General features: G+C 37.4%; 1 protein-coding gene, 1 long non-coding RNA gene and 1 pseudogene across 2 annotated transcripts; 2 read left to right on the top strand and 1 right to left on the bottom strand.

Moving 5' to 3' along the window:
• Positions 1 to 1,486: 1,486 nt before the first annotated feature.
• LOC134482873 (uncharacterized) lies at positions 1,487 to 20,177 on the top strand. Its single transcript, XR_010059529.1, has 2 exons — positions 1,487 to 1,970; positions 19,419 to 20,177. It is a non-coding gene; the product is annotated as an uncharacterized LOC134482873 (long non-coding RNA).
• Positions 4,284 to 5,128, top strand: Vom1r-ps25 (vomeronasal 1 receptor pseudogene 25; annotated as a pseudogene).
• Vom1r21 (vomeronasal 1 receptor 21) lies at positions 15,219 to 16,142 on the bottom strand. Its single transcript, NM_001009510.2, has one exon. The coding sequence runs from the start codon at positions 16,140 to 16,142 to the stop codon at positions 15,273 to 15,275; it is 870 nt and encodes a 289-aa protein (NP_001009510.1). The 3' UTR covers positions 15,219 to 15,272.
• Positions 20,178 to 20,549: the final 372 nt, after the last annotated feature.

The following is a 20,549-nucleotide window of genomic DNA, read 5'->3' as shown; positions in this document are numbered from 1 at the left end:
TCTTCTGCTCCTGAGGTTCTCCCTTCCATCTTTTGTATTCTGTTGGTGAAGCTCGTATCTACAGCTCCTTGTCTCTTCTTTTGGTTTTCTTTATCCAGGGTTGTTTCCATGTGTTCTTTCTTGATTGATTCTATTTCCATTTTTAATTCCTTCAACTGTTTGATTGTGTTTTCCTGGAATTCTTTCAGGGATTTTTGCGATTCCTCTCTGTAGGCTTCTACTTGTTCTCTAAGGGAGCTTTTCACGTCTTTCTTGAAGTCCTCCAGCATCATGATCAAATATGATTTTGAAACTAGATCTTGCTTTTCTGGTGTGTTTGGATATTCCGTGTTTGCTTTGGTGGGAGAATTGGGCTCCAATGATGCCATGTAGTCTTGGTTTCTGTTGCTTGGGTTCCTGTGCTTTCCTCTCACCATCAGATTATCTCTAGTGTTACTTTGTTCTGCTATTTCTGACAGTCTCTAGACTGTCGTATAAGCCTGTGTATCAGGAGTGCTGTAGACCTGTTTTACTGTTTTCTTTCAGTACTTCTATTTTTATGTCTTGGAAAGCTTTGTTCAATTCCTTTATCCATTTGATTGTGTTATCCTGTATTTCTTTAAGAGATTTATTTGTTTCCTCTTTATGGGTCCCTACCTGTTTACCTGTGTTTTCCTGTGTTTCTTTCAGTGAGTTATTTATATCCTCCTTAAGGGACTCTATTTTTTTCATTAGATTGGATTTTGGGTCAGGATCCTCATTTTCATGTTTGTTGGAGTATCCATGTCTTTGTGTGCTGGGAGAACTGGGTTCTGATGGTGCCAAGGTATATTGGCTTATGTTTCTTCTGGTGTTGGGCTTGCCTCTTGCCATCTGGTTATCTCTACTGTTAATTTGTCTTATTGTTTCTCTCTGGAGCCTGACTCCTGTTTTTCTGAGTTGCTGCAGGTCTCCTAGGAGACCTGTGATCCAGGTTCCAACCAGTTCCCAAGAGGCTTTCAGCTTGTGTGTTCTTCAGAGAAGACACCCCGATGATCTGTGCCAGTAGAAGACCCAGACTGGAAGTGATGTGGAATTCAGATGGAACAGATGGGGGTTGCCAGCTGTTGTGGTTCTTTGGGAGTGTCCCCTTCTCATTTCCCTGGATGCAGCAGATCTCCTGGAAGGCCTTCAGACTCTGGAGGATTGAGAGGGACAGATACAGTGATAATGTGCCATGGCAATAGGTGTAGGCTATAAGGGGTCTACCCTCATTTTAAGAAAAAAATCAGTCAATAGTGTAAAGCATGCCTTTAATCCCAGTACCCAGGATGCAGGACCAGGTATGTTCAGGATAAGCCTGGTCAACAGAGAAAGCTAGTACTACAGAGAGAAATGCTGTCTGAAAAGAAAATTTTAAAAATTGAGAGCAAGGCGCTCTCTGTACAACCACTTTTGGTGAAACAATAAGCTGTAGATTTAGTAAGAGAATTTGTCTTAGGGCAAAAGAAAACAAACAAACAAAAAACCTACATCAACACAATTTTCAGTGCAAACAATTAGAAGAAGATAATCCATATTGGCCTGTGATTGTCTTCTATATGGGTACACTCACACACAAACACCGACACATACACTCACATGCACAAGCACTCTCTCTCTCAGACACACACACGCACATGCACACACACACAATCACCCACACGTGCACACACACACACACAGGCACACATGAATGATCACATCCACATGCTTTGTAGACAGATGTACATCATATGAACACACCAAACATAATTTTTCATTTGAGCATATGACTACTGTTGATTTTTAATACTTAATTTTAAATCATATATTTATGTATGTGCTTCTCTCTGCATATGTACATGTGAATGCGGTTCCTATGGAATACAGAAGATGACTTTTTCTTGGATCTTCTAGAGTTGAAGTTACAGATGATTGTGAGCTTCTCAAAATGTGTGGTGGAAATTGAGGTTGGGTTCTCCATAAGAACAGTAAGTACTATCAACTGGTAAGCCTTCTCTCTAGCCCCCAGCTTTACATTCTGATTAGCATTCTATTAGTGAGAAATTGGTGTAGTATACTACATAGTAAATGAGGACATTTTGCCAATGTAGTTTTTAAATTAAAAATTATCCCAATGTTTCTGTATACAAGTTCACTGTTCATGTTAAAACAACTGCAGATGAAAGGCACTTGAAAATGTTCATACAAACTGACATCTCTTGCTACCAATTCCTAAATAAGAGAGCATAATGAATATTTATGTTTAAACACAATTATTTAAATTTATTTTGGTATTATAAATAATCTGTGGCTGATTTAGAGTATAAAGGAAGGATGACGAGATAACCTACTGAGTGAAAGTCCTTGATGTGTAATCTAATGAACCCGAGTTTGAATTCTTGGAACTCACATGTATGGTAGCATGTATCTATAGGCACAGCACTAATAAATCAAGGCAAAACTGGAGAATGCACTCTATCTATCTATCTATCTATCTATCTATCTATCTATCTATCTATCTATCTATCTACCATCTATCTATTGGATATTTTTTACTTACATTTCAAATGTTATCCACTTTCCTGTTTTCCCATCCATATACCTCCAAACCTTCACCCTCCCCTTCTTCTATAATGGTGTTCCCCCTACCCAATTACATCCCATTCCTGCTTCCACACACTGACATTCCAGCCTACACTGGGGGGATCCAGCCTTGGCAGGACCAAGGACTTTTCATCCCTTTGGTGTCCAACAAGGCCACCCTCTGCTACATATGCATCTGGAGCCATGGGTCTTTCTCTTTGGGTAGTGGTTTAATCTCTGGGAGCTCTGGTTAGTGGGTATTGTTGTTCTTGTGGGGTTTCAAACCTCTTCAGCACTTTCAATACTTTCTCTAACTCTTCCAGTGGGGACCCCATTCTCAGTTCAATGGTTAGCTACAAGCATTAGCCTCTGTATTCATCATGCTCTGGCAGAGCCTCTCAGGAGATAGATATATCAGGCTCCTGCTGCATGCACCCCTTGGCATCAGCAATATTGTCTGGGTTTGTTGACTGTATGTATATGGACTGGATTCCATAGTCTCTGAATGGCCATTCCTTCAGTCTCTGCTCCAAGTTTGTCTCCGTATCTTCTCCTATGAACATATTTGTTCCTGCTTTTAAGAAGGACATCCTTCTTGAGCTTCATGTGGTCTGTGAATAGTATCTTGGGTAATCTGAGCTTTTGGATTAATATCCACTTATCAGTGAGTACATACCATGTTGGTTTTTTTGTGATTAGGTTACCTCACTCAGAATATTTTCTAGTTCAATCCATTTGCCTATGAATTTCATTAAGGTGTTGTTTTTAATAGTTGAGCAGTACTCTATTGTGTAGATGAAACACATTTTCTGTATCCATTCCTCTATTGAAGGACATCTGGGTTCTTTCAAGCTTCTGCCTGTTGTAATAAGGCTTCTATGAACATATTGGAGCATGTATCCTTGTTGTATGAGCATCATTTGGTTATATACCCAGGAGTGTTATAGCTGGGTCCTCATGTAGTAGTATGTCCAATTTTCTGAAGAACTTCCAGACAGATTTCTAGAGAGGTTGTATCAGCTTGCAATCCCACCAACAATGGAGGACTGTTCCTCTTTCTCCACATCCTGAACAGCATCTGTTGTCACATGGTTTTTTTTTTAATCTTAGTCATTCTGATTTGTGTGATGTGGAATCTCAGGATGGTTTTCATTTTCATTCCTCTAATGACTAAGTATGTATCTGCTAGCCTGGCATGCATAGTGGCAAAGAAGAGACCTTGTTTTGAAGATGAAGGAAATACCTAAGGTTTCCCTGTGACTCCTTAACACGTGCTGTAGCATGTGTGTATAAGTAGGCATATCCAAGCACACTACCACTCTCACAAACACAACAAAATCAAGTGTATAAGGGATTTTTATAAATAAAGGCAAAACACTGCATTATTTTATACAAGAGAGATGAACACCACTGAATTTTGTTCATTTTCAGGGGGATTTAAATCCAGAACTCCAATGATACCATGGGACATGAGATATGATTTCTTGTCACTTACTCTTTTCATTGATTCTCACAGTCTCAAGACTGGAGCAGATCATTTGATTATCTTTACATTTGCTTCAGACTCCTCAAGCCTCCAGCCATTCTATGAACCATAGTAGCAAATGCAAATTTTGTTAAAAATTGATAATGGTTATTTTACCTTAGGACAAGGATATTACCAACACATTCCTACGACACAATGATTTCTCATACTTTAGCAGGAACTGTTTTCAATACACACTTTATGTGGAATTTTTGCAAATTTCTCTTTTCTTTACCATTATGTCTCTCTGCTGTCATTGGATTTAGGTTAAAGTCTACTGATAGAATAATTCAGCACCTGACCATAGCTAACTCCCTTATCATGCTTTCGAAAGAATCACACAGATAGTCAGAACATTTGGAGTAAAACATTTCCTCCATTAGTTTGTATGTACAGCCGTTCTTTACATTCACAGGGTAGCCAGAGGTGTGTCAATTGGAACAACCTGCATACTCAGTGTCTTTCAGGCTATTAAGATGAGCCCCATGGACTCTAGCTGAAAGGAGCTTAAAACAAATGCTCCCAAGTATGTTTGTGTCTTTATTTTACTTTGTTGGTTTCTACATATGTGGTTAATTATCCCTGTGTATACCCATAGCAAACTGAATTTCAAAAACATCACATGGAAAAGGAATTCTGTGTACTATTTTGCAGGGTCTCATATTGGAATTGAAAGTTATTTGTATATAGTGCTGGTATTAGTACCTGAAGTTTCATGCTCAGGGCTCATGCTCTAGTCTAGCATTACTATGGTTTGTATCCTACAAAGGCACAGGAAACTGATGTAGTACATACACAATGCAAGGCTTTTTTCTAGGCCCTCACCTGAGGTCAGAGCTACCCAAAACATCCTGTGCCTTTGTGTCTTTTTATACACTCTCATCCACCTTTTATGCTTATATTGCTGTCTTTAATATTTCCACTAAGTGTATACTAAACATCACTGCCTTAATTACTACATGTTTCCCAACCATTAGCCCTTTGGTTTTAGTGAACCATGAACCCACTGTCACAAGACTCTGGACCAAATTCAGATAATATATGTGACATATGTAAAGTTTGCATCTTTTCAAAATCTTTAGGTTTATCCAAAGAGTAATGTGCAACTTAAGGAGAAATACAGAGGTTTTAAAAGACACACTGAGGTTAGTTGGGATTTCTCCTGCTGGTTGAGTCTGAAGCTCTGGATGCTAGACTGTCTTCCAAAGAGTGAGTCACTCTTTTTCATGTTAATTACCACATTATGAATTCTATGAAAAAGTAAATAGTTTTAGTATAATATTAGGAAATTTGATGTAGGATAGTAAAATTAGTGTAAATATTCCTTAAGTCAAAATTCATTCTGATAAGTCTGATAAGTCCTAAAACTCTTATTGGATAGTGGTCTTAGTAGGCTTCTTGGACCTGCTAAGTTTCACACTTATGCCTCTAACAGCTTTTATTCTTTCATGAAAATAATGTGTTATTCTTGACATATGTGCGACACTTTTGCTACAAGTTTCTGTCAAGAGATTGGCATTTCTATAGTTAGAGTTGTGGCTCAGTAGTTGTATAAACATGAGTACATCAGTTAAGATACTCAGTGCCTATGTCAAAGAAAATGATGGTCTTATCTGTTTACAATCTCCGTGCCAGGGGAGGGGACTGGTAGACTGGAGGTCTTTGGCCAGGCAATGTAGCCAGAATAGTATAGGTCAATGAAAGATCTTACCTTAAAAATACAAGAAGTGACTGAAGAAGATGTGGAGCAACTTTTGCTCTCTACATTCATCTGCATGGGAAAGTGAATAGAAACTCAAAACCATGCATATGCAAATATGCATGCATGTGTGGGTGTGCATGCACATGCGTGCACGGGCACACAGGCACACATGCAGACACTCACACACTCACACACATACAAATGTGCAGAAACTTCTTAGCTTTACCACTTATCTCCTACTATGATGTTCAGCCTTGCCTTAGGCCCAAAGCATCAGATCCAGTAAATATGGACTTAAATGTGACAATATGAACCAAAGCAAATCATGTCCACTTAAGTTGTATTATGTTTGTCCAAATTTTGATATAGCAGCAGAAATGACTTAAACATTTATATTAAAAGCTCCGAAGAAACTAACTGAGAATCATGGTTCACTTAATGAAGACCAGTATACAAAACCTAGATTGTCTATTTGCTTTCTGGAAAGAATATTAAATTACATATATTTCTCTCCTTATATGAGAAACATTTGCTATGGGCTCATGTGTTTGAAGAGTTGGTCCCCATCTGGTGGTACTGTATGGGGAGATTATGGATCCTTTAGAACATAGAGGATTGTTGGAGGAAGCACATTACTAGATGACATGGTCTATTTTCTGTTCTCCCTCTGTTTCCTGACATCCAGATGAACACAGTCTCTTACTGCCATGCTTTCCCTTCAAGGATGTTTTGTATCTTCTCTGGAACTGTGAGCATTAATTCATTCACAGATGGAGTTTAGGATAAGATATCAAATCCACCTATAGTGACATATTTCTTTATTTTTTTTAAAGTTTAAACCCAATCTACCCAAAGTGTTCATTTAAATACTTAGTTAATGTTAAAAATCATTATGGATGTCTGCTTAATTTAACTGAGGTCTTTTCTATGGGGTTTCCACCAAAACCATCCAATGGAAAAAAGATAGCATTTTAAGCAAATGGTGCTAGTTCAACTGGAAGTCAACATGTAGAAGAATGCAGATTGATCCATTCTTATCACCCTGTACAAAGCTTAAGTCCATGTGGATCAAGGACCTCCACATCAAACCAGATACACTCAAAGTAATAGAAGAAAAAGTGGAGAAGAGTCTCGAACACATGGGTACTGGAGAAAATTTCTTGGCCATACTTCTTACAGCAAGGCTCCACCTACCTTTTCTCAAATGCTTTATTGTAAACATTCTTTAAAATATAAATAGCAACATGAACCAAAACTTACAAGCCAAAATGTACACTTCAATGAATTTCTATAGTCAGAATAGCCATTCTGTAAGTTCCACTTTCTGAAAGTTCAATAACCTCAATAACACACAATATCACCAATATAGGACCAAGATTTCAAACACATAACTCTGTTGAAATATTATTCATTGACATTAAACAATTGCCTAATGAATTCTCCTATGTGTTTTGCTAAAGCTATAGTTTTTATACTGGCTATAGAAAGAGCAAGTCATGGTTTCAACATTATATTTATGTAAGCAGCTGATGTTCACAGTAAAGAAGAATGTGCAGAACTATAAGCAGGAGAGAAAACAGTATCATTTGCAAGCCAAGGCATGAGAAACTTGAAGTATAGTTTTTGAATTAAGAATGATATTCAGTGAACAGTAAGGAAAACAAAAGATTCAAGATTCTCAAACTTATGGACACAATGAAAGCAGTGCTAAGTGCCTCCATAGAAAATTAGAGAATTCTTATACTAGTAATGCAAATGTACAACTGAAATCTTTAGAAGAAAAGATGAAAACATACACAAGAGGAGCATTGAGCAGGAAATAATCAAACTCAGGGCTGAAATCATTCAATAAGAAAGAAAGAGTACAATTTAAAAAAATCACCTGAATCAAAAGCTGTTTCTTGGAGGAAAATCAACAAGGTAGAAAAATCCTTAGCCAAACTAATTAAAAGGCAGAGAGATAGTATTTAAATTATCAAATTCAGAAATGAAAAGGGAGACATAACAACAGACATGAAAGAAATTCAAAGAATTATTTGTTTTTTTCTTCAAAAGCCTGCATTCCACAAAATTGGAAAATATAATAAAAATGGGTGTTTTTCTAGGTAGATAATACTTAGTAATGTGAAATCAGGATTAGGTAAATTTGTAAACAGTTCTATAAGCCCCAACCAAAGAAATATAAGCAGCCATAAAATATCTAATAAGAATAACAAAAAAAGCCCAAGACAAAATTTTAGTGCAAAATTCTACCAGACATTCAAAGAAGAGCTAATATCAATACATCTCAAACTATTTCACAATATTGAAACAGAAGGATGACTGCTAAACTCCTTCTGCCAAACCACAGTCACCATGATACTGAAACCACTCTTAAGACTCAAAAGAGAAGGCAAATTTCAGACCAATTTCCCTTATGAACTTTGGTACAAAAAACTCAGGAAAATACTCAGAAATGGAATCCAAGAACACACAAAAACATTATCTACCATGATCAAGTAATCTTCAACCCAGGGATGCTGGAATGGTTCAATATGCAAAAATTCATCAATATAGTCTACTATATAAACTAACTGAGAGACAGAAAAAAAACATGATCATTTCATTAGACACTAAAAGTCTTTGACAAAAAGTCCAACACCCCTTCATATGAAATATCTTGGAAAGATCAGGGATACAGGGCACAAACATAAATACAGTAAAGACAATATACAGCAAGCTAACAGCCAACATCAAATTAAATGGAGAGGAACTTAAAGCAATTACACTAATTGCTGTCCAGCCTCTCCATATCTCTTCAATACAGTAATAAAGTTTTAGCAAGAGCAATAAGACAACTGAAAAAAATCAAGGGGATACAAACTGGAAAGAAAGAAGCCAAAGTATCACTTTTCACAGGTGATACAATATGATAAATAAGTGACCCTAAAAATTCTATCAGAGAACTCCTATAGCAGATAAATGACTTCAGCAAAGTGGTTAGATACAAAATTAACTAAAAATATCCCTCCTTTATACAAATGATAAACACTCTGAGAAAGAAATCAAGGAAGCAACATCCTTTATAATAGCCATAAGTAATAAATAATATCTTGGTGTAATTCTAACCAAGCAACTGAAAGTCCTGTATGATAAGAACTTCAAGTCTCTGAAGAAAGAAATTGAGGAAGATAACAGAAGATGGAAAGATCTTTCATATTTATAGATCAGTAGCATTAAAATAGTAAAAATTACCATCTTTCCAAAAGTAGTCTATAGAGTCAAGGCAATTCTCATCAAAATTCAAACACAATTCTTTACAGACAATTCTCAACTTCATATGGAAAAACCAAAAGCCCAGGATAGCTAAAACAATCTTGTATAATAAAATAACTTCTGGAGGTATCACCTTCCCTGATTTCAAGCTGTCGTACAGAGTAATAGTAATAAAAACTGCCTATGTATTTGTATAAAACAGACTTGTTGATCCATGGAATCAAATTGAAGACCCTGAAGCAAATCCACACACCTATAGACAGTTGGTTTTTGACAAAGAAGCAAAAAAAATTACGATGGAAAAAGAAGGCATTTTCTGCATATGTTACTGTTCTCCCTGGAGGTGTACATGTAGAAGAATGCAAATTGGCCCTTATCTATTATTACACACCAAAGTCAAGTTCAAAACTGATATAGTAAATGTAAAAGAAGATACAAAGGAGAATAGCCTTGAATGTTTTGTTACAGAAGAGAACTTCCCAAAGAGTACACCAATGGCTTAGACACTAAGGATCAACAATTGATAAATCAGACTTCATGAAACTGGAAAGTTTTGCAGGGCTAAAACAGCATCAACTGGATAAAACAGCAGCCTACAGATTAGGAAATAATCATCACCAACTCTACACTAATAGTGAACTTATATTCTGAATATATAAGGAATGAAAGAAGTTAGACACCAATAATCCCAAAATTTCAATTTAAAAGTGGGATACAGAGGTAAACAGAATTTTCCAGAGAGGAAGTACAAATAAAAAAGACTATGACATTGCATTTTACATAAATCAGAATGGCAAAGATAAAATCTCAAGTGACAGCACATGTGGTCAAGGGAAATATTTCTTTATTGCTGATGGGAGTGCAAACTAAACTATTCTCATAGCAGGTTTATTCATCATAGCCAGAAAATGAAAATAACCTAGATGTCAAGCTCAGTATTAGATAAAGTAAATGCAGTATATCCACACAATGGAATACTTGTCAGCTATTAAAAATAATGGCATTTGAAATTTACCAAAAAATGAATGGAACTTAAGAATTTTATCCTTATTAATTAGCGAAGACCCTGAAGACAAATGTGGTTTTTACTCATTTATAAATGGGCATTAGATGTAAAGTGTGGAATAACCATGTTATAATGCCCAGACTCAAAGGAACTGGGTATTAATAAGGGCCCAAGGGAGGATGTATGAATCTCATCCTCAGAAAGGTAAACAAAATGGAAGCAGAGAGAGAATTTGGGGGAAGTGTCATGAGGAGGAGTATATGGGTTGTGATTAGGAATGGAGGGAAGGGTGTAAGGGGCTTGGAATGAGAATGAAAATCAGTGAAAGGAATCTCTGGGATCAGCTTTAGACTTGGAATGGGTGGAAGTTTCAGGGAGTCTATGGGAGTGACTTTATTTGAGAATTCTACCAATGGGGGAATTTGGAGACTGAAGTGGTTACCCAATATTGGCTGACAGGTCTTCCAGTAGAAAGACAGGGACATCAACACATCCATAAACCTTCAACTAAAAACTGTTGCTACCTACAAGGTGTGGAGGTATAATGATTGAGGTGGAATTGAAGGAATATTGAACCAATGACTGGCCCAACATGAGGCCCATCCCAAGGGAGAGAGACAACGCCTGATATTAGTAATGATATTGTGTTATGCTCGCAGACAGGAACATAGCATGAGTGTCTCGTAAGAAGCTTTATTCAGCAGTGGAATGAAACACATGCAAAGACCTACAGCCAAATATCAGAAAGAGCTGAGGGAGTCTTGTGCAAGAGTGAGGGATAGAATTGAGAGAGCAGGAGGGGTAAAGAACACTACAAGAAGATCTATACAGTAAATTAACCTGAGTCCATGGGGACTCTCACAGACTGAACCACCAACCAAAAAGCCTGCAGGGGCTAGACGTTTTGGTCTCCATGCCTTTCCCCTACCAATTGGAGCAGAGTTTTTCTCTGATTCTGTTCCATCCATGGTATCTTCTTCACTTACCTGGGTTGCCTGTTTGGGCCTCAGTCAGAGAGAAGGTGCATAGTTGATCTAGGTCTATGGTAGGGTGGCACCCAAAAGAAAGCTTCTCCTTCTGAGGAGAAGGGAAATGGGAGGGGGGATTTCTAAGGGAGTCACTGTAAGGAAAGGAGGGAGTTGGAACTGCAATTGGGATGTAATGTGAAAAAAAATTATGGAGAGAAAAAAAGAGACAGTTTCAATGAACAGCTCCCAAACTCTTACATCCTTTACTTTTTTATTCCAAATGCTAGCAATCTAAGAAGGCTTTGTCCTCCTTATTTGACAATTGTGGGTATATAACCCCCATTCAGTACATTTCTCTTATTCAAATACTCTTCCCATCTAAGCATTTCAACACTTCCCTCCCATAATCCTTCTTTCACCCATTGCAAGACTGTTTGACCAAGCTATGGAAAACTTCATAATGACACACGTTCTTTTACAAGGTAATCTAGACAAACAAGGACAAATATCAATTGTAAAATATAAGTGGTAGCAATAGCAAAACACAACTAATAAGATGCTCTTAGGAGCAACATTCTTCTCGTGTGTAGTACCCCACTCCTGCATTGTTGACCTACAAGGGAAAATACTCTTAATAAAAATTGACTCTTTCTCTGTAAGTAATAACACATTTCAAATAACTCATCAGTCAGGGTTGGAACTTCATGCCCTCCTCACTTCATGCAGTAATTATGTCTGACATGAGGCATGGCAGCTCTAGTGCTAGCTGTCATAACACTTAATAATTAAGTGGAGTTCTAAAGGACTAATGGCCAATTCTGCCACAGAGTCGAAGATAGTGTTGAATGAAAAGATGAAGCACAGAGGATTTGACCATAAAGAAGGTTTTTCACTCTCTGGTAACATTACCTACTGTTTGTAGTTTACAATTTTGGCAAGAGTACACCAGGATAGACTAATTAGCAATGGAGTTTAACTTCTATCCTGGCAAATATAAAACTTCTGTGTTGTGAAATTTCAACAGGATTAAAAGAATTTATCAAAAGCCACATTTCATTACTGAAACCACTTAACACTACAGTCTTTAAGTGACTAAAGTACATGAATGTCCTTAAAAGTCTTTTAAATTTAAAACTTTTTAAAACTATAATTTAATTCATACTCTGTTTTACATCAAATTATTTATAATTAAAAATTAAAAAGTAATTTATATATTTTTATTTTTATTGTAAATTTCCTGCTTGCCTGAATGTCAGTGCCTCATGTGCATTCAGGGAACACAAAGGCTAGAAAGAAGAACTAAGGTCTGGAACTGGAGTTGCAGGTGTTGCTAGTCTCCATGTGAATGATGGAAACGGAATTTGACTAGAATCTGGAAAATCAGATAGTGCTTTTAACTGCTGATTCATTGTCCAGCCCTAAATTATTAATATTGTAGAATGATAGAAACTCATCAATTCACTTTGTTTAGTTTTAAGTGTATTTAAAAAATAAAGGAGAGCAAATTTCCCCTCATCAGTCTGTTTCCAGAATTTTATAGCTAATTTTACACAAAATTGTATAGGTATTTTAAAAGATATTCTATAGTGATGTGGTAGTGTAGTCATATGTAACCAGTTTTTCAATCTTCTTCCTATCTCAGTCTTAGGCATACCTGACTATAAACCTTTCCCATAAGATCTACCAGCAGAACCTACTGTATAAGTTCAATGTCAGGTATTGCTGTCAGATGATCTGCTGAACATCAGAGGTCATGGGTTACTGTAATCACACCTGTCTGTAAGGGCTCTTCAGGGCAAGGGGAAATTACCATGTCTAGAACATGACACTTTAGTGAAGAGCCAACCCACCTAAAATAAAACCTTTATCTTGAAAAGCCATCCCTGTATCCTCTTCTTTCTTCTCATCTTCCTGACTTCTTGTCAGGTAGAGTCCATCTTGAACAGTGTTTCTGAATGTTGAGCAAAGGATCTTTTGCTTTCTTAAATGGTGATAGCAAAACTGAACATCCAAATCCATTTAGAATGAACCTAAATCCATTTCTGTTACCCTGTACAAAAATCAATTCAAACACCTTAAATTAAAACACCAAATGCTAAAAATGCAAGAGGATGACAAAGCTGATGCTGGTGATGATATAGATATAGACTGGACATTCCTGAAGAGAACTCCAGAAGGTTAGAAATCGGGTCCCCAAACAAACAAGAAGTCAAAAAGTTTTTGCGTACTAAAAGAAATTATGAACAGTCAGGCTGCTAACCATCTTAAAAGGGGGAACATCTTTACCAGTGATGCTCCAAATGCAACAGCAGCTACATTCATAAAAGAAACCTTACTAAAGCTGAGATCACACATTGCACCTCACAAAATAATAGTAGAAGATTTCACCATCCGACTCTCATATGTGGACAGATCATGGAAACAGAAATTAAACAGAGACATAGAAAAACTAAAAGAAGTTATGAAACACATGGACTTAACAGATATTTATAGAACATTTCATTCTAAAACCAAAGGATACACCATCTTCTTAATACATGATAGTACCTTCTCTACTATTGATTATGTAATCAGTCACAAATCAGGTCTCAACAGATGAAGGAACATAAAAATAATCCCATGCATCCTATTAGATCACCATGGACTAAGGCTGGACTTCAATTACAAGAAAAATTACAGATAGCCCTCATTTACATTGAAGTTGAACCTCACTCTACTCTATTCTATTAGACTTACATAGAAGACCTCATACCAAGACTGTCCCAGTTATTCCACAAAATAAAAACAGACAGAGCACTACCAATTTCCTTCTATGAAGCCACAATTATGCTTATACATAAACCACACAAAGACTCAACAAATAAAGAGAACTTCACACCAATTTCCCTTATGAATATTGACGCAAAAATACTCAACAAAATTCTCTGAAACCGAATCCAAGAAAAACAAAACAATCATCCATCGTGATCAAGTAGGCTTGATCCCAGGGATGCAGGGATGATTCAATATATTGAAATTCATCAATATAAGCTACTATATAAACAAACTCAAAGAAAAAAATCACATAATGATTTCTTTGGATGCTGAGAAAGCATTTGACAAAATTTAACACCCCTTCATGATAAAAATATTGGAAAGTTCAGGAGTTCAGGGCTCATACTTAAACTTAGCAAAAGTAATATACAGCAAACCAGTAGGTAATATTAAACTAAATGCAGAGAAACTTGAAGCAATCACACTAAATTCAGGTAATAGACAAGGCTGCGCACTCTCTGCTTACTTATTCAATATAGTACTCAAAGTCCTAGCCAGAGCAATCAGGCAACAAAAGGAAGTCAAAGGGATACAAATTGGAAAGAAAGAAGTCAAAATATCACTGTCTGCAGATGATTTGGTAGTATACTAAAGTGACCCAATAGGTCCACCAGAGAACCACTAAACTGAAAACAACTTTGGTAAAGTGGCTGGGTATAAAATGAACTCAAACAAATCAGTAGCCTTCCTCTACTTAAAAGACAAACAGGCTGAGAAAGAAATTAGGGGAATGACACTCTTTACAATAGTCCCAAATTATATAAAATATCTTGATGTGACTTTAACCAAGCAAGTGAAAGACCTATATGACAAGAACTTCAAGTCTCTGAAGAAACAAATTTAAGAAGATCTCAGAAGATGGAAAGACCTAAGAGATTGGCAGGATTAATATAGTAAATATGGCCATCTTGCCAAAAGCAATCTACAGATTCAATGCAATCCCTATCAAAATTCCAGCTCAATTCTTCATAGAGTTAGAAAGAGCAATTTGGAAATTCTTTTGGAATAACAAAAATCGCAGGATATTGAAAACTGTACTCAACAACAAAAGAACTTCTGGGGGAATGACCATTACTGACCTCATGTAGTATTACAGAGAAATAATGATAAAACTCTATGTTGTTGGTACACAGACAGGCAGGTAGAACAATGGAATAGAATTGAAGACCCAGAAATGAACCCACACACCTATAGTCACTTGATCTTCAACACAAGAGCTAAAACCAACCAGTGGAAAAAAGAAATGGTGCTGATTCAAGTGGAGGCCACCATGTTGATGAATGCAAATTGATCCATATTTTTTGCTTTGTACAAACCTTAAGTCAAGTTGCTCAGGTACCTCAACATCAAACCAAATACAATTCAATCCGGATGTTACTGATATGGTTTGCATATTCTGTTCCCTGGAAAGGCAGAATAGAGTGAAGACTCAAAGAGTTAACGGCTGATCACCAGAAAGGGACTCACAGTTGGGAAACATGCAATGACTACTGTAGCCATGTTCACCCATAAGAAGGTTAGATTGTGCCCAAGAGCTATATTAATTTGTAAGACACAAGAAACGGTGTAAAAGAAAACAAAGGTGCTCACCAAGAGCATAATGGTCTTTGTGACTCTGAACTCAGGGGAGGACCTGAAGGAAAAATTGCTTCTATGAATGTGCTTCATTCTCTGCTTATGTCTGTAAAGAATGAAAACCATGTAGCTGCTTGACCAAATCATCAGCAACATAAGCAACACATCAGGAAGAGTGAGAAATATTGCACTGACAATGTCAGTGGTCTTGTCATGTTGCACAGAAGAACAGTGTTCATACACCCTTTGATGTGTAATGTTCTTATTGTACTGTATTGCTCTCATTTTTATGGGAAAAGCTATGTTTATTAAGAATGACAGGGCCCAACTCATGTACACACAAGAAGCAATGGAACTGTGAGACTTGACTTTAAGCTGTGTCCACCTGGCAGTCTTTGGACTGATGGTGATGGCCTGGAAGACACTCAGAAAGCAGGTGCTGCTGATGGACACACCCCTCCCTATTCTGTGAAGATAGAAGATCAGTTTGCACTCAGTGTCATTGAAGAAGTCTTTCCACCCAAAAGCTGACACAATGTGGGGAACTCCTTTACACAGAAGAGTTAAGAAGTTGGCTACAATCAAGTGCTGCAGAATCCAGTCTGTGAACTTTAATCTGCACCCCATGAAGTAAAGCATCAGATAATGGTAGACTAAGAAGGAGTTGCCAAGGATTCCAACTACAGTTTGTGACATGAAGATCACACTTATCACAACGTCACTGGTTTCCATGCTCTCAAATCCTGTGTTCTTAGACCTCTTAGATGGCACAATGAGTCACAGGCTGTATGCACTCTATTATATCCTACATTGTATATTCATAATAAGGCTTATGCAGAATGATTCCTTGATTAATCTACAGGGATTAAAAAAACTTCATTATAACCTGAGAGTGTATAATATAGCATCTCTGGTTTTAAAGGAAGTTTATACAATTTAGTCAATACTCACATCTGAGCAGAAGTCTCTGCTATGGTTTATTTTTTCTTTTTTTTCTCCATCTTTATTAACTTGGGTATTTCTTATTTACATTTTAATTTTTATTCCATTTCCCGGTTTCCAGGCCAACATCCCCCTAACCCCTCCCCCTCACCTTCTATATGGGTGTTCCTTTCCCCATCATCTTCCCATTACTGCCCTCCCCCGTACAATCACGTTCAATGGGGGTTCAGTCTTGGCAAGACCAAGAGCTTTCCCTTCCACTGGTGTTCTTACTAGGCTATTCATTGCTACCTATGCAGTTGGAGCCCAGGGTCAGTCCAAGTATAGACTTTGGGTCGTGGCTTAGTCCCTGGAAGCTCTGGTTTGTTGGCATTGTTGTTCAAGCCCCTTCAATCTCTTTCAGTCCTTTCTCTGATTCCTTCAACGGGGGTCCAGTTCTCAGTTCAGTGGTTTGCTGCTGGCCTTCACCTATGTATTTGGCATATTTTGGCTGTGTCTCTCAGGAGAGATCTACATCCAGTTCCTGTCAGCCTGCACTTCTTTGCTTCATCCATCTTATCTAGTTTGGTGGCTGTATATGTATGGGCCACATGTGGGGCAGGATGTGAAAAGGCCTTCCTTCAGCCTCTGTTCTAAACTTTTTCTCCCTATTCCCTCCCAGGGGTATTCTTTTTCCCCTTTTAAAGAAGGAGTGAAGCATTCGCATTTTGGTCATCCTTCTTGAATTTCATGTGTTCTGTGCATTTAGGGTAAGTCGAGCATTTGGGCTAAAAATGGATGAAGATTTTAACCTAATCCCAGGCTCACCGTCAGTGTACTTCCTAATCTACAGGGATTCAAAAAGCTTCATTATAATCTGAGAGTGTATGATATACCATCTCTGGTTCTAAAGGAAGTATATACAATATATACAACTTAGTCAATACTCACATCTGAGCAGAAGTCTCTGCTATGGTTTAAGTTAAGCAGATAAGGAAAATTCAGATAAGCTCCTGTGAGTCAAGTATTTACACATCCATGCTCAGTTAGTGATGAAAGTGAGGACTTTTAAGTGTCCAAAGTTGACAGGCTACTGGGGTCCACAACTATCTGAAAAATCATTCAAGACCATCTGCAAAATGAGCAGAATCATATGTCTCATATGCCTTTTATAATTTTCATTTTCAAAACTACAGTTGTGGCTTAATTTTTGTAATTTAATTTTCCATGTCTGTGTACCATTTTTTTTTGCACAAAGAAATACCTATTCCTAGTAAACACTGGGAATTTTACTGTACAGGAGAAAATATGATCCTGCAGGAACCAGTCTCAAGAGCAGTATGCATATCCATGAAAAACACCCTAATTTTTAGATGCTCCCTAATGGTTTAATTTATACTTATGTTTGCAAAGCAAATAAAGTGATAGCCTAATAGAAATCGGCCATATATTAATTTTCAGAAAGCAAGTAAGCACAAGGTAAAAGACTATGGATCACAGTAGTATGATTGTGGACCTGATGATATACTTCAGTGCTATCGGGTATCTGAAAGAATGATCTCTTAACTGGAATGTAAGTTTTACAAACCACTCAACTCCAGCATGATGTGTACACATTGTCTTTTGTCTGTGACATATTTTGTGCTTTGTAACCAATGACGAACTTGTGGCTAGAAATATGTCTCAGTATTTAAGAGCACTGTCTGCTTTTTTCAGAGAACCTGAGTTTAGTTCTCAGTACAGATGGAATCTTACAGAAAACTGTATCTCTAGTTCTACAGTTCTAAGACCCTCTTCTGGCCTTTACACATTCCATGTTCACATATGATATATAGAGAGGCATTCCTACTTTCAGACCTCCCCACACACAAACAGACAAAAAAATAAATAAACTGAACAAATTTCCACATTCAGCTTCCAAATATTAAAAAACAAATAAAATATAGCATTTCTAAAAAAATCATTAGTGATATTTTATTATTTAAATAAACTTTCATTTTACTCCTTTACATAAGCGTATGATCGACTGTCAAATTCACCAAATATTTATATATTTCTGTCCAAAGTTAGAATTCTGAACATATGTGAATGCAAAATGGTTCTCATCTGACTCACAGTGTTTGGATTGGCAAACAATACGTCTTATATTTATGTAAAATTTACTGAGCATACTTTAGGAAGAAACAGCCTTGTTATGATCTCAGTGTACATTCTTTCAGGGCAGAGGCAGTCCCTGTCTCTCAGGGAAAGATTCTCAGCATCAGGGCTAAGCAGAAGAATGATTTTAAAACAAGCTTTTAGCACCTTGTATTTCAGGTTTCATTATCCGTTGAAATAAACCATTAAGAACACCAGTGAGTGAAGGACTCATAATTGTAAGAACGTTAGAGTCTACGTTATGTGTCTATTACCTCATATTCATTTTGCTTGTGTCCTGAGTCCATGGTTCAGATGGTTCTCCAATTGCTAGTGTTCAATAGTTCAATTCCAATTTGAGTTTTCTGAAAGTCATGCTTAACCAAAGTGTTCAGATGGGATTTTCTTTGTGGACTCTGACTTACAGACTCCACTGGATGCACTGCAAGTGCTGTTTCAGTGGCCAGGTTACTGATCTTAGTGTCAAGGTCTTATGGACCCTGACACGTATCAAAAGGCAGGAGCCAGTTTCTGAGATATTGACACGTAATTCTGTGATCTCACCTCCCCTTAGACATGCAGTTAAAATTTTATTCACTAGTAGTGGGTATCTAACTTTGCATGTTGCAAGGGGAAACTTTTCTGAGCATGTTATCCCCAGGTGTCATGAATCAAAAACATTTTTTTGCTATCTTCTCAATGAAATGTAGCAGATTGCTGTGACTGTTATCTTCTCATGTCCCTGCAGACTGCTAAGGATGATGAAATTTCTTAGTGTGTCTTCCATACATCACTAAGGCATGCTTGCATCAACCCATTTCATGATTACCTGAGGTGTCATGGGACCAAATCCATATTATCCATTATTGACATGAGAGTTCTTCCTCATCACTTATAGAGTAGAAGTTCAGTGATAGAAATATGTTGTTCATGTTTTTTAATTTTTTTCAGAACAGGAAGTGTGCCGCGGTCGGCAATCTTGGAGGTTCCAAGGATCTGCGGGGGGACCCCTGTTGAGGACACGCGTGGAGCAGAGACGGGATGGCGAACAGAGACACAGACACAGAGAGAGTGTGGTCAGCTGTTGTAACTTTATTGAGAGAGCATCAGACATTTATACACAATTTTCATTGTATAACAATCTTGGACCATGGCCAAGAACATTTGATTTTTTTGTAAAAAGGTATAGCTTGCTTTTTTTTCTTCAGACGAGCCGCAGTCAGCCAGCCTAGTCTAGTTTTCCGTTTGTCACATCAAGGAGGAAGTTTCAGGGGACCGCAAGTCTGGCATATCTTACGCCATCAGGTCTGTGTATCTAGTTCTATCGCTCTAGTTAACCCTTTGATCTCATCTTTGTTAGTCCTGTAGATGTACATCCAAGGCTTGGGGCAATAATATTGTATGTCTGATCCCTGTCTAAAGTATCTGATGATCTGTGACCTTACCTCCCATTTCTCTTCTTCTGAGAGCACACACCAAGGAGGACGGGCTCTTGTCAATCTTTCTGACCAAGGCAGTGACAAATACCTGACCCTATATCCATCCTTAGTAACCCACCTATCAAAATTCAAATCATATTCTCTAGTATATGGTAATGGAGCATCCGTTGGTCGATGCACATATGGTCCCCTGTAAGTACCTGGTTGCCACCACCTGTTTCTATACTCTGTAAAATATTCATAGCCGACCCAAAGCTCAAGGAATCATTTCTCAACAGTTCTACCAACACCCTAATAGAAGAAGCATCACTATCCTTATAAGTATAATTCTTTGTTAAATCTTATATTTCCTTATCTATAAGAGAAGACATAATCTGCAACCTTGGAGTCCCTGTCATCAGAGGCTCTGTCTGTTGTAAAGAGGAAGCAGGAAAGCTTGTGGTATTAGTGATCAAAAATAGATCACGACCTTCTGTCCTATTATTAAAGGAAGTCTCTGTCTTGCCAAGATCATATTCAGAATCAAACAAAGAAAAAATAAAGAAATAAGTGCTGACAACGATCTTTCCCATGACCCAGATGCCCATCAGCCTAGAGCCAAGTTTGTAGCAGGGGGCAAGTCCAGGTGCACATCTTCTTGGAG

Source organism: Rattus norvegicus, chromosome 1, assembly GCF_036323735.1.
Source record: "Rattus norvegicus strain BN/NHsdMcwi chromosome 1, GRCr8, whole genome shotgun sequence".
NCBI lineage: Eukaryota > Metazoa > Chordata > Mammalia > Rodentia > Muridae > Rattus > Rattus norvegicus.
This window is presented reverse-complemented; position numbering and strand designations above follow the sequence as displayed.